General features: G+C 35.3%; 2 protein-coding genes and 1 long non-coding RNA gene across 16 annotated transcripts in view; 1 reads left to right on the forward strand and 2 right to left on the reverse strand.

The window, feature by feature from the left end:
* The window catches only part of LOC127952757 (gastrula zinc finger protein XlCGF57.1-like), a 179,293-nt gene that overhangs the window by 55,794 nt on the left and 98,700 nt on the right, over nt 1–24,799 (reverse strand). The gene's annotated exons all lie outside the window — the stretch shown is intronic.
* LOC127952784 (uncharacterized) overlaps nt 1–24,799 on the forward strand; it is a 169,796-nt gene that overhangs the window by 54,182 nt on the left and 90,815 nt on the right. The window lies entirely within an intron of this gene.
* LOC127952772 (rano class II histocompatibility antigen, A beta chain-like) lies at nt 3,081–22,015 on the reverse strand. Of its 2 annotated transcripts, none has more exons than XM_052551508.1 (5): nt 21,865–22,015; nt 21,365–21,631; nt 5,931–6,212; nt 4,838–4,951; nt 3,081–4,741 (listed from the first exon to the last, which is right to left on the reverse strand). In XM_052551508.1, exons 1-5 carry the CDS (start codon nt 21,932–21,934, stop codon nt 4,716–4,718), a joined length of 759 nt encoding a protein of 252 aa, XP_052407468.1. In that variant the 5' UTR covers nt 21,935–22,015; the 3' UTR covers nt 3,081–4,715. The 2 variants fall into 2 exon arrangements, with proteins under 2 accessions (XP_052407468.1, XP_052407467.1); XM_052551507.1 differs by having other exon boundaries at nt 4,838–4,987.

Genomic DNA, 24,799 nt, shown 5'->3' on the forward strand with positions numbered 1-24,799 from the left:
GCGGGGTAAATCTAACAGGTTTTCTTTGGTCTGTATTCAATTTATCTATATGTTAAAATGAAAATAAAAAAGGCAAGTCTATATAATATTTCATTTCATTTTAATGGCTGTATATAACGTTACACATATCCCTGAACTTAGTACATTTCTGCAGCTGTTATTATGTTTAAATGAAAACGAAAGGAGGCAGTGGTATTTTATATCCTATTTCGTTTTATTGTAAATATACTGAGGGGAAAATTGCTGTAGCCAAAGCCATCTGAGTTCACGCAGCATCGGTTGAGTTCAAACATGATTTATTCGGATCATTTTCAAATATTACTGTTATTGTGTCATGAAATGTAATTTTAAAAGTATTTCAGGCGAGAATGTGGTTGTTTAAAACTCAATTCTGTTGTTTATTTATAAAGACAGCACCCATTTAAAAATGTGTTTCGCCGATCTCTGCGACGGTGAGCTCCACTCGATCAGCGGAAGCTCAGTCCTCATGTATCCGCAGAGAGCAGCCTCTCCTGGGATAGACTTTCTGATATGTGCCGCTGGCTCTGATGTCTCTTTAGTGGGTAAACATAAAATATAATTCAGCTGCGGGGTAAATCTAACTGGTTTTCTTTGGTCTGTATTCAATTTATCTATATGTTAAAATGAAAATAAAAAAGGCAAATTTATATAATATTTCGTTTCATTGTAATGGCTGCATATACACATATCCCTGAACTAAGTACATTTCTGCAGCTGTTATTATGCTTAAATGAAAACCAAAGGAGTCAGTGGTATTTGATATACTGTTTCGTTTTATTGTAAATATACAGTAAGGAAAATTGCAGCAGCCAAGACAAGATGACTGAAGTTATCAAGTACGCTGCTGTTTATAGATTTACCGGACTTGCGTCGTCGCGGACATCACACTCCCCAGTCGAATGCACAAAGTCTGAACTAACTACCGATGATGCACGTCCAAAATCAGCTTACTTTTTTTTTTTTTTTTATCAGCGGTACTTTGTATTGAGAAACGCGCGTGGACCTACGTCACCAGTCATTTGCCTAATCTTGCCGGTACTTTACACCGCGGTGGAAACGCAGAAAGCAACAGGGAAAAAAGTTCCTGGGAAAAAAAGTTCCTGGTAAAAATGTTCCAGGTAATTTCGGTGGAAACGCGGCATATTTTCAATGTCCGGTAATCCTCAAAAACCTTTATAGTCCTGTTTCGTTTTATTAACAAAGACACAGCATAAATTTCGTCATAGTTTTCATCAGCATTTATTAGTTTAAGCTTGTCAACCTCTTGTCTTCAACACAGAAAAAAATGTTCATTAACAAATATTTTTTCATCCTTGTCTTTGTTGACAAAATTAACACTGGTTTACTCTGGAGCTAAGTTGAACCTTTTTTGTATCAGTCTTGAATTTGAGTTCCGAATCACAGAATGCTGTGTCTGCTACTGTCTCTGTGGATGTACTCGTAGAACGGTGGTTGATCTGATATTGTCTCAACCTTGCAGGGCTCAGACTCAGAACAAGGAGTGTCTTTAGGGAAGGTACCTTTATCTCTTTCTGATGAGGAGGAGACTGGAATCTGGCATCTCTCTATTCCAGGAATGTGATTGGCCTCTCGTGTTGCCCACCCTAGTGTGAAACTCATTTGCATACAGTGGAGTACAAAGTTAAACAGTGTCTTTAAAACTTTACCCATGCAATATTTCTTTACCAAACCTCTTTCAAATTATTACCAACATCACGGGGAGTAAAAAGAGTCCAAGGTAAGAGAGGAAGAGAACCAAGACGATGCAGCACCTGAAACACCTATCTCTGAAAGGTGAGAGAACAGTAACTTGTGACAGTATCAAATGCTGAGCTGAGGTCAAGTAATAGGAGAATGGAAAGATAACCCTCTTATCAATTTGAAAGTCAGCTTTGATTGTTCCAGTCTTTAACTGCACTCCCAAATGGATATTAAATTATGATTTGGTTAATTAAATATATTCTAAATAACCTACAAAAATGAAATTATATACATTTATTTGCTGATTTGCTTTATTCAACATCAAGAAGATCAAGCCCTTTCTTTCTGAACATGCTGCACAACTCCTTGTTCAAGCTCTTGTTCTGTCCAGGCTGGACTATTGCAATGCTCTCTTGGCAGGTCTTCCAGCCAATTCTATCAAACCTTTACAATTAATTCAGAACGCAGCAGCAAGATTAATTTTTAATGAGCCAAAAAGAATACACGTCACACCTCTGTTTATCAATTTGCACTGGCTTCCAATAGCTGCACACATTAAATTCAAGGCATTGATGTTTGCCTACAAAACTACCACAGGCTCTGCACCCATTTACCTAAATTTGTTACTTCAGACCTATGTGCCCTCTATAGAAGCTTGCGTTCTGCAAGTGAACGTCGCTTGATTGTGCCATCCCAAAGAAGCACAAAGTCACTTTTACAGACTTTTAAATTAAATGTTCCCTTCTGGTGGAATGACCTCCCCAACTCAATCCGAGCAGCTGAGTCCTTAGCCATCTTCAAGAATCGGCTTAAAACACATCTCTTCCATCTTTATTTGACCCTCTAACTTTAACACTCACTATTCTAATTCTATTCTTAAAAAAATCTAACTAGCTTTCTAATCTTTTTGTATTCTATTTTCTTTTCATTTATTATGCAATTGTATATGTATGTGTGTGTGTGTGTGTGTGTGTGTAAAGACCTCTAACTAGCTTGCTCTGTTCTTTTATTTTTTTTATTCTATCTGTTTTCTTGTTATTTATTATATTATTTAAAATCCCATGCTATGTGTACTGTGTTAACCTAACTGAGACTTGTTATAGCACTTATATATCATTGCTCTTTTTGTTGTTTTTGATTGCTTCCACTGTCTTCATCTGTAAGTCGCTTTGGATAAAAGTGTCTGCTAAATGAATTAATGTAATGTAAATGTACAATTTATTTTGTCTTCACATTCTTGTAACTCCTCCCTCTCAGTGTCACAGCTGATTGAAAGGCTCATTATGCAGCTCATTATGCAGGTGTTGTGGCAGAATTAAATCAACTCTAATCAGCATAAGAGACAGGCTCACTCTCAGTTTATCATTAAAAAGAATGCTTTTTTATTCTTTGCAAAGAAGGTCAGACAGTCATACAGCAACACAAGTTCCTGCAGAGTGCGACAGAGGAAGGGAGGGCAGTCCACCCCCTTATACCCCTTTGCTGTCAAGGTTACAAAGCCTTAGCAGCTGTACTTTTCCATGGATAACATACTGTAAAACACTCTCTGTGGGCTGTTTCTCACACATTTAGGGCTCAGGTGACCCCCTCAGGTCATCCTCAGGCATTCGGACATCACATATGACTTTTAAAAAAAACAAAAAGTGTCTTAAAAAATTTCATCATTATATTGTTTTCTGTGAGTGAGTAAACAAGATGATTTTCACATAATTTGGAAAGAAAAATTCTAGGCTGCAAGCTCCAGTTCTCAAAAGTCCCAGGAACCAATGTTACGAATGTGTTTAATGGCCTTATTCAAGTGATTTAACATTTTTAGTTTTTCACTAACCACGCATAACGTTTTTCTTCCCAAAAACACAATCATGTACATACATGCATTTCACATATTATTATAGCCCAGTTTGTGCTGACTACAGTGATATTAGACTTTACCCATTTAGATATTTATAAGAAACTGAAAAAAGCACAAATATCAGGGCATGACAAAACTTCTCCAGGCCCCAAAACTACCCTTAGACTCCAGAGGGTTAACTTAGCAAGAACAATACATCATACATCAACTGTTAACATTTAAAAAAAATCGTTTACTCAAATATGATCTTTTGTTCATATAATGCTTACGACAATAAAAAAAAAAAAAAAACCTACCAGACTTTGTGCTATATTTCTGCCATTGTTATTTTTATCATTTTAATTAAAATGTAAATGTTATAAATGTAAAACATTAGTTAAATGATAACGGAAGTTAAGATTATGTATGATAGTTGTATCATGAAGATTGAATTGACTACTTGCACAACTACTGTTCTACATATGGCTCAGGTGTTTCCAGTATAGTGTACTGTACATGCAGAGCTACTCATGAGAACACAGCTTATTACAATTTATTTTAGGGTTGTCCGTTGTTTAAAAAAATTCAGTAATGTTCTCTGTGTTAATTTAATGATAAAACGTCTTCAATCTTAAACAGCATCACTGACACTGAAAATGGCATAAACATACAGTATATGTAGTGGCATAACTTATGATAAATAACACAGAATAGTTAAAACATTGTTTATGAGAACGGTGATGTTTTGTGCATGCATCTTGACTTTGTAGAAGAATGTGTATGTGTGCGGGTATGTTGTGTTTCTTCACAAAGTGACATTGGCAACTACTGGTGTGGCATGCATAATGCAGCATTTTAAGTTGTTTTTTTGTATCCATGTGACTTGTTTTGATAATATTGTTCTCTGTATTCAAAACTATTACAAAATCCATAAACATAATCTGAGTGTGTCAGATAAGAGTGACGGAAAATGTCCCCAGGACCAGGATTGAGAACCACAAGTGATTACAATTTACAGTACACTGAAAACATACATAACTGGAAACTTATAAGCTGAGATCATGTCACAAAGCTCGGTGCAAAGTGAACATTTTTCATTATTTGTCCCCTTGCAGTCATAATTATCAAAGTGAGTTATCAAACTTGAATGAGCAATCTACCATCATTGCTGAGGTACTAGGACCCTTCCTGTCAAAGAAAATAAATGATCAACAAGTTACATGCATGTACAAGGATGATGTACAAAGATTGATATGAATCTGAATTATTCTCATCTCCACATACCTGTTGATTTCTTCTTGAAGTAAATTAGTCCAGTAGCTGTGAAGATGATTCCCAGCACCAGACCAGAGGCTCCAATAGCAACTTTATTCCTCTCATACTCTTGGAGAGACGGATCTGTGGAGTACAGTACGTCAGATATAATATGTGACCCTGGAGCACAAAACCAGTCTTAAGTCTCTGGGGTATATTTGTAGCAATGGCCAAAAAAACATTGTATGGGCCAAAATTATTGATTTTTCTTTTATGCCAAAAATCATTAGGATATTAAGTAAAGATCATGTTCCATGAATATATTTTGTTAATTTCCTACTGTAAATATTTCAAAACTAAATTTTTGATAAGTAATATGCATTGTTAAGAATTCTTTGGACAACTTCAGGCAATTTAATCAGTACCGTATTTTTCGGACTATAAGTCGCATCGAAGTATAAGTCGCATCAGCACAAAAATACGTCATGACGAGAAAAAAAAAATAAATATAAGTTGCACAGGACTATAAGTCGCATTTATTTAGAACTAAGAACCAAGAGAAAACATTACCGTCTACAGCATAGAGCAGCATAGAGCACCCTCTCACGGCTGGAGAAGGTCATGTTTTCTCTTAGTTCATTTCTCTCGGCTCATGTCAAAGTAATTTTAATAAATAAGTCGCACCTGACTATAAGTCGCAGGACCAGCCAAACTATGAAAAAAAGTGTGACTTATAGTCCGGAAAATACGGTATTTAGATTTTTTCGCTCCCTCATATTCCAGATTTTCAGTTTTAAATTTACACTTAAGACTGGTTTTGTGCTCCAGGGTCACATATATCCAAATATGCTTACCGCAAATACATTTATAATATGACAGTAGCCCCTGGTTTCACAGACAAGTCTTAAGTCTAGTCCCAGACTAAAATGTAAGTCTCAGCTGTTTCAACTGAAAGAAACTCGCACTGAATGATCTTAAAATATACCAGTGCCACTGTTTTCTCTCAAGAGGGACACAACTAATGTTTATAAAACATTACCTAAATGTCCTAATTGAACTATAGCTTAATCCTGGCTTAGTCTAAGCCCTGTCTGTGAAACCAGGCCTATGTGTCTCATCTTACCCCAGTCATAGATCATGGGTTTATTGAAGCTATCATGCTCAACCATACAGGAGATCTTCTCTCCAGATCTGGGAGTGTACTCCAGGTCAGAGTGAATTTGGTAGTACCAATCACCATTAGCCATCTCCATAGTGGATGTCACTTCAGAGGTCACTGGTTTACCATCTCTCAGCCACGAAACTTTGATGTGCGGAGGATAAAATTCATATGCGCTGCACATCAACACAGCTGGATGTCTGCCACCAGCCTGTTTCACTGATCTGAGCTTAACCTTTGGTTTCACTGAATGAAAGAGAGCAACATTATAAATATGCAGTCCAATGCATTTCTCATATGTATGTGTGTGTGTATTGCAGGTTGGGGTGTTTGACATAAGAAATGGCATTTGAACAAAGCAGAAAAATATAAATTATTTTTACTCAAAATAGGTTTATTTAATTCTTAGATGTTAGAGTAGATCACTCATAACATAAAAAAAAAATCCATAAATAATTGTTACACATATTCTCATATACATTAGATAGCCATCCAAAACGGCAGTCCTACCATTGCTGCCACGTCTGTAAAGTGGATTTGCAGCTCTTGACCACTGATTGGTGCTTTAACCAAGTTATCAAACAAGCGCATCAAAGCACATTTTCACAAATAGACATCAGCTTTGCCTCACCAATGTGTTACATTTGAGGGCTGCTGTCAAGAAAAATGAAAGAAAAAAACGCTGTCGTTAAAATATTTAATATTTTATAATAAAAGTTTATTACTTATGAAGTTATGTGCGTTTCTTAGAACGAATTCAAGCAGGATAAATGTCAAGCCTATGAGCCTGTGCTTATGTTTTCTCTAAGCTACACAGAATTACACCATATTTTAGATTTGACACATTTACTAGGTGTCCAGTATTATTTATATTATATGAATATTATTCTAAAGAAATTGTGGCATCAGAGCATTAAAAGTTGTAGTCTATTTTAGTGAGCTGCCTATATTTTAATTTTTTGGGGAAAAGATATTTGTCTGTACACTGATTAAGAAATTGTGGCGTGTTTTATACATTATTTTCTTTATTTTAGTAAAACATGAGGCACTGTAATTTCGCTCCCATTATTTAGGCCTACCGTATTTTTCGGACTATAAGTCACATTTATTTAGAACCAAGAGAAAACATTACAGTCTACAACCAAGAGAGGGCGCTCTATGTCTTCAGTGTAGACTACAGGAGCACTGAGCAGCATAGAGCGCCCTCTCGTGGCTGGAGACGGCAATGTTTTCTCTTGGTTAATGTCTCTTAGTTAATTTCTCTTGATTCATGTCAAATTAATTTTGATAAATAAGTCGCACCTGACTATAAGTCGCAGGACCAGCCAAACTATGAAAAAAAGTGCGACTTATAGTCCGGAAAATACGTTAATTAAAACAAGAAATGAATAAATGAAACCTGCAGGATTTAGCTAAATCATTGAAACTCTAAAAAATTGTCCTCACATTTAAACTCAAGTTCTCTCATTATAATCAACAAAATACACAGGATTTAAATAAGAGCTTTATTCATTGACAAGTGATTTTAAAGGTAGCCTTGTTTACTTGCTTTCATATAGTTTAAGTAAAAAAAAAATGATTCAGCCGCTTTTGAATGCAGGTGTGTATCATATTCTGCGATGCACAGCATTTATTCTTATTTGTCTACTTATTATTATTATTATTTATTTATTTTAAATAATTGCATGTAAAAAATATTTACTTTGTAATGCATATGCAAAATGTGAATTATTATTCATATTCAAGTGTTTGTACGAAAACTATTAACCCTCTCAGGCTCAAATTAAGTTTTAGTAACTTTAGTAACCTATAGTAAAGTTTTTAGTACTACAGATTCATAAAATATGTATCTGGAGTAATAAGGTTTTTAGTTACTTTACTGTTGCAAATCTGCAACACCTGCCTTGAGAGGGTTAATGCGCAATCATGACAGGGAGGCACCATCTCGATCACTTGAATTTTTTCCTGATAATGAAATAACTTAAAATTGTGGTGTCTCACAAACATGAGAAATATATCTACAGAAAGCATTATGTGTCTATTTAAACGAATAAATTAAAAATGAAAGCATTATGTAACTGTGAAGGTTTCATTTCTCTCTAAAGGTGCATCCATGTGGACAGAGTCAGCACTGTGAATTTTGCAGCTGACAAAAAAAAAAAACATTTGTTTATTAATAAATATTTAAAATGTCTCCTTTTTCACAATTATTAAGCTACTTCTGTCTGTGCTTTGTGGCAAACTTAATGCATGCGCTTGACGAATATATTGCAGAATATAATAAGGTTCATTACGGGTTAAAGGTGTAAATTTAATATAAACCTGCGATTAGATGAATAGTGACAAATGAACCACTAGACATCTCTCTAGACCCTCTAGACATCTCTGTTAAAGTTTTAAAGCATTTTATAAACGTTTGCATAAATTCTTCTTTCAGAATGGTCCGTAATGGAGAAATGCCTGAACACTGATTTTTCCTCTCAAACACAAAAATTAAAATTGAAATAAAATTGATATTTTATGTTTTGAGAATGACCAACCCTTCTCTGCAGATATTGTTGCTTCTGGTTTGTGCATTGTTAATAATAATAATAATAATAATAATAATGTCTCCAAGAACATGTTTTTTGTCGCATCTGTACACGTGAAATGTATTTCCCAAATCTAAAATAGCCTATAAAACATGTTTATAGACGGTTACTTTACTGATGTTTGGACTCTATTTGGGATTTAGAAAAACATAAAGAGATAGGCTGCATTCTGTGAGAATTTATATTTCACACTGTAAGAAGTACTGTTTAGACGAAACAAAATCAAATTAACGCAACAGTTTGCATTTTTTTTTTTGGATAAAAAAAAAGTGGATCAAAACCTTTCTTCAACGTTATTCTAAAACCAAAATGACGAGGCAATTGTTCTACTTTGGCTAAACCGGCTCTGAATGTTTGAAACCCTAATAAGACACTGTCCATATGAAAGACCAAGTGATTCACACATTTATATCAACCCCCACAAGCTATACAGAACTACCCTCCAAAAAAACCCAACCCCCTCCAGAAAGGACCCCTGTGTTGTAATGTTACTGGGTTGAAACATGACTGATCTCAAATCAGCAGTACTATTTTTATTCATTATTTTACCGCAGCCCATATTATTATTTTCACAAGACTATATAAATAACAAATTATCAATGGATAATTAATCATTATCTTTACGAAAATCATTGTTATTTGTGAACGTAGGCGTTTGAAGAAGGCTTTAAGACCAAGCGGACTCCTCCGTCAGCTGCTCCCGCCTCACAGCACGCGGGAATCCGCTAACAGCAGCCAGGATCACCGTCAGCAAGTTTTGATTTTACAAAATCAGTTTGAGCGAATACAACTTATTGATCATGAGCCCAACATTTATCAAGGCAGGAAAACATTCAGTCTACCTGAAGGAAGACATATTTAATCATAGCTTAATGCTGTTAAATAGAGAGACAGTATTTTCACCTCCTAAATTACTACCCCAATTATACAATGTTAAAATTTACTCATCTATTTAGAATAATTGTATTCCTTATTGTTGAAGCAAAACAAATATATTTTTTTAACTGCAGGCAGACATAGGCCTATATTATTAAAAATATATTATCATTACAAATATTTGGATCGTCCCTTATTCTGTACCTTGTTTTCTTAAAGAATAAACACTATAAATAAAGAATAAATGAAAGAATCTCAATTAGCCCTTATTTTCCATTTCTGAAATTAATTGGCAACTCTAATGATGACGTTATAATCTTTTGACTCCCTGACAGAGGCACCTTGCTCAACCCCCCCCCAAAAAAAAAACTAAAAACTAAAAACAAACTATCAATATTTAGATCCCCGTTGAGATAAGCGAGCGACAAATAGATTTAAAAAAGAAAAAAGTGGGTGCTTGGTTTCGGAAAATGAATATAGCTCATAAAAAATGATATGATGATAAAGTCATGCCAACATATTAATTCATAGAAATACTTTAAGCAATTAAACCCTTTTTAATACTAGAGTCAACTTGAATTTCAATACTATTTAACAGACTTTAAAATCTCAAGAAGTTTATAAGTTGAAACGGTGAAATTTCACAGTACACGTTAAATAGCCTAAATTAACTTATCTTTTATAGTATCCGAAGACCTTGATTGCATGTTAGCATAAAACTAACAATTTATTTAGATTTTCTTTTTCTTTTTTAAAATGAACAATTCATCTCAACATGAAGGCCTCAAGGTGTTCCTGATTAATAGAGGTCCTAAGTCTGTTTTTCACAAGCTTCAGTGTGGAGAAGCTTCTTTCACAGGCTACTTGTGTCACAGACAATGTCAACAAAAATTTGTAGCCCAGTCCAATGACATGATCAGTGAGAAGGTTGTATTTAGACAGCAACATAATGCACAGTTTTTGCAAGTTGAACAAACTGTTCTCACCAACTCCAAGCCCTCTTCAGCACCTGAGAGGTTGGCATCTTCTCCTGAGAGCTCCTTCACTGTCTTTACACTATAGCTATCCAAAGTAGACATCTTCAGCCTTTCCCAATGTGTTGCCAAATCTGTCAGCTCTGCCTGCAATGGCTCCAATGTGGCACGAACATCAAAGTTGATCAAAAATTTGAGCGGATTTTGGGAGCCCATTTTTTTTGTATTTCAGCAAAATTTTTAGGATCCATGCAAGCAAAATCTGACCTGCACTTGCTGTGTATCGGTGGTAGATGCTTTCTTGGACAGTGTCCATGATGACGTTGTGGACTTTGACTCTGTTTTCTGTCAAAGAATCTGAAAGTGGCTCATCCTCTGCCATTTCACCTGGCATGGCTTTCTTTTTTCTTTGCCTTTTTTCTGGGAGGGCAGTTTGAACTTCAAGGTCACAATAATCCTGCTCCTGTAGATTGTTGGTTGCCCACTGTACAAATGTATCTGCTGCATTTTTAACACCTTCAAAATCCCGGCCGAACCTTTTCAAGTTGTCTTCAGTTCAAATTACCATGCGTTGAGCAGTTAGCAAGTCCATGCCACTCGTCTGAAGGTACTTTGACAGTGGTGTAGTTTGAGCAAATATTCGAAGGAAAATCTGCGCTGTGAGTATGGTTTCATATCTGAGTAATGCCTCCATGTAACCTCTGGCTTTCACTCTCACAGTCGGCTGCATTGTGTTGTCTTTCTCCATCTTCGCCATGGTGGTAACAAGGTCAATGAAAAGTGCCCCCTCAGGATTTCCAAAATGTCCAAAAACTTTGCGTAGTGCTTGGTCTTCTCCTATTTGAGCAATACGTCTGTGTCTCCTGTCCTCACTGACCTCCTCCCACACGTTCATGCATTTGTAGGACTCGCGTATGAATGTGGCAATGTCATTTAGCAGGGAGAACAGTGATGCACTTGACACTACAATTCCAGTTGTGTCTGCCAACACAAGGTTAAGAATATGTGCATAACACCAAACATGGACTTGTGCTGGTGCCTCTTGTTTGAGAAGTGCAGAAAACCCCGTGTACTGCCCTTGCATGTTTGCAGCCCCATCTGTTGAGTTGCCAGTGCATTTCTTGATGTCAATGCCAATTTAAAAAAAAAAAAAATTCAGCAAAACAACAAGATTTTCTCCAGTAGAGGACTGACAGTCGATTACTGCAATTAGTTTCTCATTGATAACATTGGTCAAATATCTGAGTGCAATTGCACATAGATTAGAACTTCTTCAGTAATTCTTTGTTGGATTAAGAGACTGATAACACTAATGATTTTGTTTACTGTCTTTGACAGCAAAGTCACAAGGGATCCTCTTCCTTTACGTCCACCTTCATGCAGCTTTTTACTTTTTTCAATGCATTCACTGACATGTCCTTCTGTCTCCACCTTGGTGCAAAACAACCACCTTATTGTAAATTGTTTGCCCAGAATCTACATATATTTTAGTAAAAATTGGAAGTATTATATTTATGATTTTTTTTTTAAATCTCAAAATTACTTAAATATCCAACATTTAGCAATATATTTAATACAATATGTTAATTTGTTTTTCTTTCTTATTTTGCTTCTACCTGTCATCTCACTCACTGGCTGAATCTGATGCGTGACCATTGCACCACAGCTAGTGCTAGGTTGACTGTCTCCACCTTCATTTGATTAAAAAAAAAAAGGACATTTTTTTTAAAAACCTCACAAAGGGGCAGACGTAATTTTCTAAATTGTCTAATAAAATGTTATTGCATTATTTTTTTGTTGATGTCTGCACTATCACTACTGTCTCCCTGCTCCCATACCATATAAAATGTTAAAATGTGTCTGTTAAATTACTAATGTAACTTTACACTAAATGATGTTAATCTCCTTTAGCATACAGTATTTTGAGTGACGATAGTAATAGAAGCTTACTACCGCTTACATTTGCTAGCAGTTCAATACTAAGTTAACGAAGAAAAAAGTACAGTATTTTTTTTTTCATCAATATGTTTATTGTTCTTTTTAGAATTTGAAATGATATACAACAGAACCTCCTCTCAGACACAAAATACAATGATATCATATATAAAATGTTATATCCATAATGCCCTTTGACACAAGTTTACAGAGACCAACCAACTCCCAACAAGCAGATCACTAACTGTAAAATTATTCATGAGCGTCGTCCTCCTCTTGATCTTCTGTTAAGTTTGTGCCTTCTGCAAAAAGCATGAAAGGTCTCCAAACACTTTCAAACAAGTTCTTTTTTCCTTTTAGCAAGTATGTGATGCGTTCCAATGGAAGAGTAGCCAACATCTGCTTAACCCACTGTCCAATACTTGGTCTTCTTATGTTTTTCCAGTGCAGTGCAATCAACATTTTAGCTTGTAATAAACATATATCAATGAACAGCTTCTCGCTTTTTGTATATCCTGTGTGCTTAGGATATAAGCCTAAAATTATAAAAGAAGGTTCCAAAGGGAGATCTTTAGAAATAATATCCTTCACAGTTTGCTTTATTGCACCCCAAAATGTCCTTATTTCTCTGCAATCCCAAAAACAATGGAACAATGTACCCTTTTCTTCTCCACACTTTGTACATATGTCTGGGATATTTGGATTGTATTGGTTTAATTTAACAGGAGTGACATAAACACGCATAAGCCACTTGTATTGTAATAATCTCAACCTAGAGTTTATAGTTTGCTTATGTGCTTTACTACAAGCCAATTCCCACTCATCTACCAACAACCAACCAACCAACATTTATTTGTATAGCGCTTTACAACAACTGTCAGGTATCCAAAGTGCTTCACATCATAAAATACAATAAACATCATATCATACAATAAATACATATAACAAAAAAGAAAACAGCAAGAGGGAAATTGTGTCACCACTACTATGTATTAAAAGCCATCCTAAACAGGTGGGTTTTAAGTTTAGACCTAAAAAGAGTTTCATCTGCAGTTGTACGGATATCAGGGGGTAACTTGTTCCAAAGTCTTGGGGCAGCAACTGCAAACGCCTGATCACCCCAACGCTTGTACTTTGACCTTGGGACTTCTAAAACCAGTTGATTTGAAGACCGTAACGACCGGCTGTGCTCACGCAGGGTTAAAATCTCACTTATGTACTCCGGTGCTCGGCCATTTAGGGCCTTAAAAACGAACAACAAAATCTTAAAATCTATTCTAAACTGTACTGGAAGCCAGTGTAAGGAATAGAGGACAGGAGTAATGTGTACACGCTTAGGTGTATTTGTTAAAAACCGAGCGGCAGCATTTTGCACAAGTTGAAGTCGTGCAATAGAGCCTTGACTTAAACCTACATAGAGAGCATTACAATAATCCAACCTCGAACTAATAAAAGCATGAATCACCTTTTCTAGATCATGCCTATTAAGAAAAGGCTTAACTTTAGCTAGAAGACGAAGCTGAAAAAAACTCATTTTTATTTTTATGTATCTAGTGATACATTTATTTGCAGATCTTTTTTCCAGGCTTCTAATTTTAAGGTTGAATTATCTGGGGAGTGTGATAACAGTAGTTTATAAAGTTGTGAGATTGCTCCCCTTTTAAAGCTATTTTCACTTATAATTTCTTCTAACTTAGATTTGGGTGGTTTCCACAAATTGCTTTGTTTTGTTCCTATATAACTTCTTAGTTGGAGATACTTGAAAAAATATTTCCTTTGAATGTTGAATTTGCGACTAAGCATGTCAAATGACATCATGTTGTCTGAGTCTGTTGGATATAGATCTTGAATTTTCTCCAATCCATTTAAAGCCCATTGCTTAAAGACTGCATCGGCTCTCCCCGGGGAGAAGTTTTGATTTCCCCAAATTGGGGTTAGTCGTGATAAAATAACTGGTTCTTTAATATACCTTTTAACACTATACCACACCTTAACCATGTTTTTAACTATTGGATTTTTAGTTTTCTTCATCAAATTAGTTTCTGTATCAGAAAAAAGGTACAAAGGTAATAATGGCGGGCTCAAAATGTTACTTTCCATTTCTGTCCATTGGGGGGCGTCACTTTTGCTAAAATAGTACCCTATAGATCTAAGCTGAGCTGCCCAGTAGTACCATACTAAGTTTGGGCACATCAAGCCTCCTTCATGGTAGGGCAAATGCAGTAAAGACAGTCTTATTCTAGCACGTTTGTTTGCCCATATAAAATCAAGAAGCAGTTTCTTAAATGTTTTAAACCAGTCAGCAGGAGGTGGCAAGGGAATATTCTGAAAAACATACAACAGTTTTGGAAGTATATTCATTTTGTAAATATTAATTCGACCAATAAGAGACATGGGAAGAAGAATCCATCTGTTAACACTATCTCTAATTTCGTTAGTTATCGATTCATAATTATGCTGAACAATTAAATCTAAATTTGGGAGGATTTGTATTCCTAAGTAAGTAAATTTAGAAACTAATTTAAATTGTGAAACAACTATAGGTGGGTTTTCTCTCTCTCCTTTATCTAGCAACAAGATAGATGATTTTAATCTGTTAATTACATATCCTGAAATATGACCAAACTCCTCAATTAGTTTTAACAAAGCGGGAATAGATGAATTTAGTTGTGAAAGGAATACAATTATATCATCTGCATATAACGACAGTCTGTGTTCTACCTGACCAATCCGTATTCCAGTTATGTGTAAGTGTGACCGTACTGCTATAGCCAAGGGCTCCGTTGCTAAAGTGAAGAGCAACGGAGATAACGGACACCCTTGCCGACATCCCCGTTTAATTAAAATTGGTTTAGACACATTTTTATTTGTTAAAATCTCTGCAGTTGGATGTAAATATAATAACTGTATCCATTTTCGAATTTTTGGTCCAAATCCAAAGCGTCTTAACACGTCAAAAAGATAGGCCCATTCTACCCTGTCAAATGCTTTTTCGGCATCCAGGGAGAGGAGGGCCGTATCCCTAGTGTGGTTTAGTGCTTGAATGACATTGAGAACCCTCCTAACATTGTGCAGACCTTGTCGACCTAAAACAAAGCCGTTTTGATCCCTGTGGATAATTAATGGAAGGGTTTCCTGTAAACGAGTTGCTAGTAATTTGCTGATTATCTTAAGATCTGAGTTAAGCAAGCTTATTGGCCTCATATTCTCACATTTATCCCTAGATTTCCCAGGCTTAGGTAATAAGATAATTAATGCGCTGACCATTGAGTTAGGGAGGTCCCCATCTATAAAAGCTTCCTGTAACATTTCCAATATTGGCTTTACCAATTTTCCCTTAAACTTTTTATAAAAGTCGATTGGAAACCCATCAGGGCCAGCTTTTTTTACCTGTGCTCATGTTATCAATTACTTTGACTATTTCATCTTCACTAATGTCAAAGTCTAATTGTTGGACAAAGTCTTCTGCAATAGTTGGTATGTTTAACTTGTCTAAAAATATTTTTTGTGTGCTTAGATCTGTATGGCCCTGAGAATCATAAAGTTTTTCATAATAATTTCTAAATTCTGTATTTATCTCTATTGGGTCCACAATTGTCTCTCCTTTTGTATTTATTATTGTAGTTATATTTTTTTTTGCTTCCAATTGTTTGATTTGCCATGCTAAAATCTTACCGGGCTTCTCCCCCTGTTCATAAAAAGACTGATTTAACCTTAGTATGTTGGAGGCTGCCCTGTCCGCTGTAGCTTTATTATACTGTGCTTTTAACAGCAACAGTTCTTTTTCTGCATGGGAATTCTTATCTCTAAACAACTGCTTCTCCAAATTCTTAATTTTTTCTTCTAATTGTTGTCTTTTCTTGCGTAATTCTTTAGATTTTGAAGAAGTATAAGAAATGATATAACCCCTTATACAGGCCTTAAAAGCATCCCATTTGACACGTGCAGTGGTTTGTGTTGTGTTTATACTAAAATATTCATCAATTTTATTCCCAACATACCTTACAAATGATTCATCCTTGAGCCATTTTTGATGTAAGCACCATCTAGGAGGGTCTATCAATAAATCTTTATGAGTATATTTTATGTTACATGAAGCATGGTCTGATATTATAATACTATCATAGGAGCGTTCTCCCATATTAGGCAACAAGTCTGCCGAAATCAGAAAGTAGTCCAAGCGAGAGTATGTATTAAATGTTTTAGAGTAACAAGAGTATGTAATATCGATTGGATTATAATGTCGCCAGATATCTACCATCTGCAACTCCTTCATAAAGTTCTGGATGATTTCTCTGCTTTTATGATGAGTCTGGTCAATTCCAGTGGAACGGTCTAGAATTGGATTTAAAACGCAGTTCCAGTCTCCACCAATAATATTTTTTCCTGAGAGAGAAGAAATGGTTAGAAATAAATTTGTAAAGAATCGATCATCATCTGTATTAGGTCCATATACATTCACTAAGTTGAAATTTTCATGTAAAATAGATCCTTGAATAATCAAGTATCTTCCAAATTTGTCTTTTATAACATTTGTGACATGCAATGGTACCGATTTATGAATTAGTGTAATTACACCTCGAGATCTAGATGCAAATGAGGATGCATACAGCGATCCCTGCCACCTCCTGCTTATTCTGATATTTTCCTCCTCAAGAGTGTGGGTCTCCTGCAGGAAAACTATTTTAGAGCCTAGATCTTTTATTTTATTCATAACCTGCTTGATCTTTTTAGGTTTACTTAAGCCCCTGCAATTCCAGGAAGTGTATTTAATTTCTAATTTTTGTGTCATCTAAGCAGAACATACAATAGCATTGTTTTTACAGAATGTGTCTGAGAGTTAACACACAACAGAATTCTGGAACATGAACTAAAAGCTGCGAACAGAACGAACATCACAAAGACAAAACCCCCTTTCCCAGCTAACTGGGTAAACCCCTGAAATACACTACTTCCAACCGCTAACCCGGTCAGATTCCTGAGATCTGAACTGTTGTAAGTATAGAAACATCTCAACGTTCACCTGCACCTGTATTCAAATAACGTATCCTTTTTGAACAGTACTTGCATTTGCAACTTCCAAAATGCCTCATCAAAAATACCTACAATGTGTGGTTGTTATGGCAGTGGCAATACCTATTAACACAAGTCATTCTGTTTCTTCTGTATCCATTTGGATCTTCTGGACAAAGATATTGGCTTCCGCTGGGGAAGTGAACTTGTGGACTTTCTCCTTGTATGTCAGCACCAGCGTGGATGGGGAAAGAATGCCATGCCGCACCCTTAGTTTACGTAGCTGGTCGCGAACAACATCGAACTGCTTTCGCTGCCTGTGCACCTCCGTAGCAACATCAGCAAACAGCTTCACACGTTGATTCTTGTAGAAGATCTCCTTCTTTGTTTTGGCAGCTCTTAGTACGGTTTCTTTCTGCTTTTAATTAAGAAATCTCATGATTACCGTTCTCGGCAAGGCATCGGTGTCTCTCTTTGGCCCGACGCGGTGAGCCCTTTCCAGGACTAAAGGGTGACGCATTGGGTTTAACTCCAACGCGTCTGGCAACCAGCTCTCCAAAAACCCACACATGTCGGAGCCCTCACAATTTTCAGGGAGACCCACCAGCCTAAGATTGTTCAAACACGATCTTGTTTCCATGTCGACCACTTTGTCCTCAAGATGTTTATTTCTTTTCTGTAAACTCTCGACCACCGCTTTCAAGTCGACCTGCCCGTCTTCCACGTTAGACAGGCGCACCTCAGCCTCGGCCATCCGCTCTGTACATTCAGACAAATCTTTTCTTGTTTCTTCTATAGCTTTCAGTACGCCATCAAATCTTCCCGCGAACTCTGTTTTCAAATTGCGTATCTCTCCCAATATCTCATCTTTAGCCATATTTAGCAGCTGTTGGTCATTGCCGGGTGGAATCATCGCGTTGTTGTTCACATCACCTTCGTTAGTTTCTTTGTAAGCAGTTTTAGCATCATTCATAACGTTAGCTTCCTTGCTAGCTGGCTGCTCTATGCCATGCGATCCAAAGCCTGTTAATTTGGATTGCGTAGTTGATTTAGGCTTATCCCTGCTCCCTCTTCCAGTGCCAGGCATTTCTGCGCCAGTTTCACAGTTTCGGAGAGTTTTTGTCTCAACTAAAAGGATTAGTCAGGATTGTTGTAGAGAGCAGGCTCGAACATGACCTTCTAGCTTGCGGCCATACCCGGAAGTCCCCAAAAGTACAGTATTTACAGATGAAACAGACCTGCACTTGAAGCCCTGAACAGGTCAGTAATTTTGCAACATTTTGCTCCTTCTTCTTGTAGTGCTTTTTTCTTCTTTATTCTTTCCCTCTCTGCTCCACCTGGCCATTTTCTCTCCATCATCGCGTGTTGCTCGCATTTTCTGTTTAACCGTTTGGCTGAGGCTTAAAGTCATCAGATGCAATGGAAAAAAAAACTAAAAACTGGATAAAAACATACACAAAACTTGTAAGTAGTTAACAACATAGCCTAGATTAGGCCCCTACTCTGTTCCTAAGTGTATAATGTAATTTTTTTTTTTACCCACGGTAACATATTTTAACAGATTAATCGCCTATTTTCGTTTGCTGCATGTTTTTTTTTTTTTTTTGAGAGGAAAAAAAAGGTTGTACTTTATTACATTCAGAAATTATAACGGCTGGCAATAATTAAATATGTATAATTCAAATGGATAATTTTTTTTAAATAATAATAATAATTTAAAGGAAACATAAATTAAGGTTGGACTCTCTCAGTCTGGAGAAATCCAAACGTTTCCATATTCGTGATGTTGCCCATTTGAAAATAGTCTTTGTTGTTCATGCATGTTTCAGTATCGATGGAAAAAAATCATAATGAGCAAAAATATGCCAAAGTGGAACGCTGTTAGCGCCGAATGTCACGGTGAACTACTGCTGTTTTTTTTAATATGTGCGTGAGGCACCAGCGCGATCAAACAGCTGAAACAGAAAATACCACATTTTTGTCACACATAAAGCATAATTCAAAGTGTTAGCAGTTTGAAAGATCAAGAATAATAAAAATCAAGAGTTAATAAGAATTATTTCTAAATGCTGGATCATTCTCATTTCGCTCTGCAATATGGAGCCTGAAGGCTTTTTTTTTTCTTGACCAAAATGAGCCTAAGACTATCCCACGTTTTGAAATTAGCTCACTGTAAATTTTTCTAATGATTTTAAAGATGTTACAATGTTATATCATAATGTTATTGTTGTTTTATTTCCTCCTTTCATCTCCATTAACAAGCCCACTAAAATTATATAGATATATAAAAACCACACAAAAATATAAATTCCGTTTGTGAGAGGGAAAAAAAGTCACGTATAAGTTGCAATTATTACATTCAAAAATAATAACGGATGACCTAATAATGTTATAATTTACCAACAGGATATTTTTAGCTCCCTTCACTTTACAACAAATCTACAACAAATCAAATTCTTTATTAGAACAGAACAAGAATAAAAAATATAGAATTCTAATGGATAAATATAATTGCAGTATATAATAATATAGGCTTAGCTATAAACAAACAAAAAAATAATAATAATTTAAAGCTAAGCATAAGGAAAGGTTGGGCTCTCTCTCATTCTCTCACTCGGGAGAAATCCAAACGTTTCCATATTCGTGATGTTGCCCAATTGAAGCTTAACTATTATTCATGAGGTAAAATAGGCTTTGTAGTTCAGGCATGTTTCAGTATCAATGGAAAAAATAAAATGAGCAAAAATATGCCAAAGTGGACCGCTGCTCACACCGAATATCATGGTGAATGAGAGCTGTTTCCAGTGAATATGTGGATGGGGCACCAGCGCGATCAAACAACTGCAACAGATAATACTAAATTTGTGGTCACACAGTAAAGGCATAATTCGAAAATGCTAACTGTTTGCAGTTTGAAAAACCAAGAATAATAACAGTGTTAATAATAGTGGTGGGCCGACACCAGATATAATTTTTGATATATATAGCAAAACTGTAATAATGTGAGAAATGTTGAAGGTGTCTGAATAAATGGTTTGATTGTATATTTAATTTTTACATTGAAGACTATCCAGTGCTATTTTACATTTAATTATTTGGTTTCTGTATCTTGACACCTACAAACTTGAAAAAAACTGAAAGAAACAGGTGTAAGGTTGTGCATTCTGGAATTATTTCACAGCTTTTTCAAGCACTTTGTGATGCATTTTGGAAACAGGAGATGAGCCCCTTTTCTAATGCACAACCTAGCTTGATAAACCCCTTCTCAAAGACTTACTGTTGTCAATTTTATTTGTATAACATATATATACTGAATGCTTTCGGCAGAATTCGAATGAGCCATTTTAATCTAGATTAATATAGATTAATTTCAAGATCACAGTGAGATTAATCTAGATTAAAAAAAATAATTTATGCCCACCACTAGTTAATAATAATTATTGCTAAATGCTGGACTGTTTTTGTTTTCGCTCTGCATATGGAACCTGAAGATTTTTTTTTAACCAAGAATGAACCCAAATGAAAACATTTAGCTTTTAACCCTTGTATATATATATATATATATATATATATATATATATATATATATAGGCCTATTATGTAATGACTGCTTAATAACAATAGCATGCATATGATCCTTTGTGTAAAGAAGACTGTAGCCTAAGACTATCCCACGTCTTGAAATAAAGTCACTGTAAAAAATGTATGGTTTTTAGGGATATAACAATGTTATATTATAATGTTATTGTTGTTTTACTTCATCATTTAATCTCTATTAACAAACCAAAATTTTTAAATTACATTCAGTTTCCAATCCGTCCCTTTGCGCCACCTGGCAGTAGTTTTGCGAATTATTTTAACACATGAATGACTTGCAGTTAACACGCGGCGGTAATACCCATTTAGGTTGTCTACCTACTGTAGAAATAACACAAATATAAAAAAAAAAGAAAAAAAAGGAATTCCACGAGTGACAGTAAAAGTTTCAGAGGAGTTTTGAGCCACTTACCTACTTTAACAAGGTCAGGTGTGTCCTCGGTTTTAAAAAGAAATTTGCATATAGTAGCAACATTTCTCTCTGATTCCAAAAAGGGGCTATCATTCCATCGCTCTGCAAATTTCATTCCGATCTCGCTAAATCCCACAAACTTCCTCAAAGTACTGTTGAACTGTGTGAATAGAAATTTATTTAAATAAAAGCTGTCAATATACACCATGTCACTGTAATCAGGAGAGCTGTAGATGCATCTTGACCGTCTTATGTAATAGTCATCAGCTGAAAAAGAGGCAGAACAATCACAGTTTTGTCAGATAAATATGACAAGAAAGAAAAAAAAGAGACACACTTTTATAAGTAATACACAGGCAAAGATGAATCTGTCGAGTACAGTGATATGTCAACTTATGCTGTCCACAAACAGTTCAAGTAATATATTATACAGAATCCATCCTCAGAGGACAATCAAATAAGTCACCCTTCTAAAAAACATGCAGAAGTAAAAATCTTACCACTTTTTGCTCCAGTCAATACAGACAGTGTCAAAATGAGATGACAACTCAAGAACTGTAGCAGTGACATATTCACAAGCACTGAACCCCAGCTGCATGTTGCCAGTGCTTTATGTTCATGTCAGGTTTGAGGCTATTGTCCAACCAGAGTTACTCTAGTTATAAATATCAGATGTTACTAGGTAGTATCCTGTTTTCAATTATAATCACAAGCACCATCCAATTATCAATTTACATACAACTGTGGTGTGGATTTTTTATTTTATTTTTTTCCTTAACGAAACTTTAGTAACTTTAGTAACAAATACTGTATAATATTAGTGACTAACACACTAAGGTAGTATACAGTGACTTTTGAAATACTGGTTTTTAACAAGTCTGTCAGGTTTCCAGAAATCAATCAAATAATCTTTTTTTTTTTTTTTTTTTTATTATTGAAAGGAGCTGTAATATGGCAGTACACTGAGAAGGAAACAGGAAACATTAATTTCAGTGGTATCTGCAAACAGTGACTGACATTTGTAACGCTCTGAAAGAACCAGAAAGGTTGTTATCTAAGAGAAAGGATGCATTCAAAATTGCACACTGTCTGACTCAGGCCTACAGTTTTCAATGGTCTCGTACCTAGCCAATGTATGTGCAGTGGTGTAGTGGATGGGCATGCAGGGCACACTCTGCAAGGGGACGTTGCGTGGTGGGGGGCTTCCCTAAAAGTTGACCTGACAGACCAGTTGTGAACTGATTATTAACCGTTAACAAAATGATATTGTTCAATTAGATTTAAACTTAATTAGAATGGATATCTGTATGTGATCCATTAAAAATGTTTTTTTTTTTTCTTCAGGGGTTTAATGCACGCACAAATACATGGTCATATCACACACTTGCAGCACTTCTGTGAAGGAATGAAAACAGAATAAAATGGCATGTATAAATGGAACAACACTAAAAAGGCTACACAAATTGTTTCATTTAAATAATACATAAACATAAACCAAAAAAAAAAAAAAAAGTGCCACAAGACCAAGAAAACCAAGACTGAATACACATCCTGATTGTATGATTGTTAAATAATAAGTCAAATGTGAAGGATTTGCTGACAACTTTTTTTCTCTCAACGCATTTTTGACTGAAATGCATCTATCAGATTTTTTAAACCATGCAGAAAATGTTTAGCTTGAAAATAAACAAATAATAATAATAAAAATATATGTAAAAAAAAATGTACAAATTACTTTAATTGCATTCCTTCACTAGCTGCTTTTTAAGAACGTTTCACTATAACATTTATGGGTAGAATGTAAAACATTATCAAGAATTAGTTGTATTAAAATTTGTTAAAGACAAACTAATCGTTATATACAGATAGCAGAAAATAGTTTTGATTCAAAATAAACTATAGCAACTGGCACACACTTGTGCACTGACGATCTGATGCTGTGAGGGGGCCCACCTTCACAGGGGGACCTACACAGTTTGCACTTTAAATGTGTGTAGCCGAAATGCAATTTGGACATAGCTACTACATCAACCATGTTCACTTACTCACCATTTAAGAATCCTTTCCTTATGCGTAAAGCATGCTTTGTATGCACTGCAGAACTCACCAGACTTTGTAACTAATCTACTAGTCTACTTTTCATCTAAAGTTTTAAGAACAATGTGAATTTGGACATTTTACTCTTTTCACATAATATTGTCTGCTATATAGTCTAAGATGGAAATAGGGGTCCACGCCCACCCCCCCGGCTTTTTTTATGCCACCTGATTTTTTAAAATCCTTAAAGTGTCTATTTTCATAATCTGCCAGGTGCAAAGCTGAAATAATGTCCCAAAGGGTTATTTTTTAACCCTTTGCTGCACCCGACCGGAACCCGAAAAATCAAAAAGTGATATAGAAAGTGGCATAACATTAGAAGTAAACAACATACAGAGACAAATGAACAAATTTTCCCATACAATTCTGACCCCAGGAATTTAATGGAATGGTTATTTTTGACATTTGACAACATATTCACCTTATTTCTGGACGAAAATAGCAAAAAAAATGGCCAAAGATGTGTAGAGGATCAACTATTTTTTTAGTTTTCTCAAGCACAAAGGGTGATTTTTTTTTTCCACAACATATTATTTCTTTATCATTCAAGTGTATATTTAAAGATTAAATTGGGTACCAAGCTGAAATAATGTGGAAAAAGCTGTATTTTTAACCCTTTGCACCAAACCTGAAAAATCTAAATATGATATAAAGTGGCATAACTTTTGATGTAAACAACTCACAGAGACAAATGGACACATTTTTCAATACAATTCTGAGCCCAGAAATTGTTATTTGTCGTGTTTTATAACATCTTGACCATCTGTGGTCAAAAAGAGCAAAAAAAGTTAATTTGACAGCATTTTTTTTATTCTTAACAGCCTAAAATAGGGTTTATTTGAACCTTTTACTTCACCTATCCTGAACCTGAAGATATTTAAAATAGTTTTACTTTTTAAGTTAACAAAACAAAGCAAATTAACTTAAATAAAAAAAATACAAAAAATAATCAAATAAATAAAAACTACAGAAAAAAAATTCAAAAAGGTCCAAAAAGTTGACAGCATAAACTGCAAGTTTTTTTAAATTTTGGGGCTTTGCAGTTGGTGGTCATCGGTTGGTACCTGCAGATCACCATCTCCCACTGCTCTCTCTTTTGGAAAAATTTCAGTAAGTATTTGAAACTATAATTAAGATATACCTTTGTAGTCATAACTTAAAGTGATTTTTCAACAGTTTTTACTATAATCACAGGCTTTCGGAAATTGAATCTGTATTCTTGACTAGCAGTGTTGGTAGCTTAGTTGGGTGGAGGATATGAGATATGAGACTCTGTGAAGACATCAGTTCACCATACCACATGAGGTATATTTGTGAACAGATTCCATTGAAGTTAGA

Source organism: Carassius gibelio, chromosome B3 (assembly GCF_023724105.1).
Source record: "Carassius gibelio isolate Cgi1373 ecotype wild population from Czech Republic chromosome B3, carGib1.2-hapl.c, whole genome shotgun sequence".
Taxonomy (NCBI): domain Eukaryota; kingdom Metazoa; phylum Chordata; class Actinopteri; order Cypriniformes; family Cyprinidae; genus Carassius; species Carassius gibelio.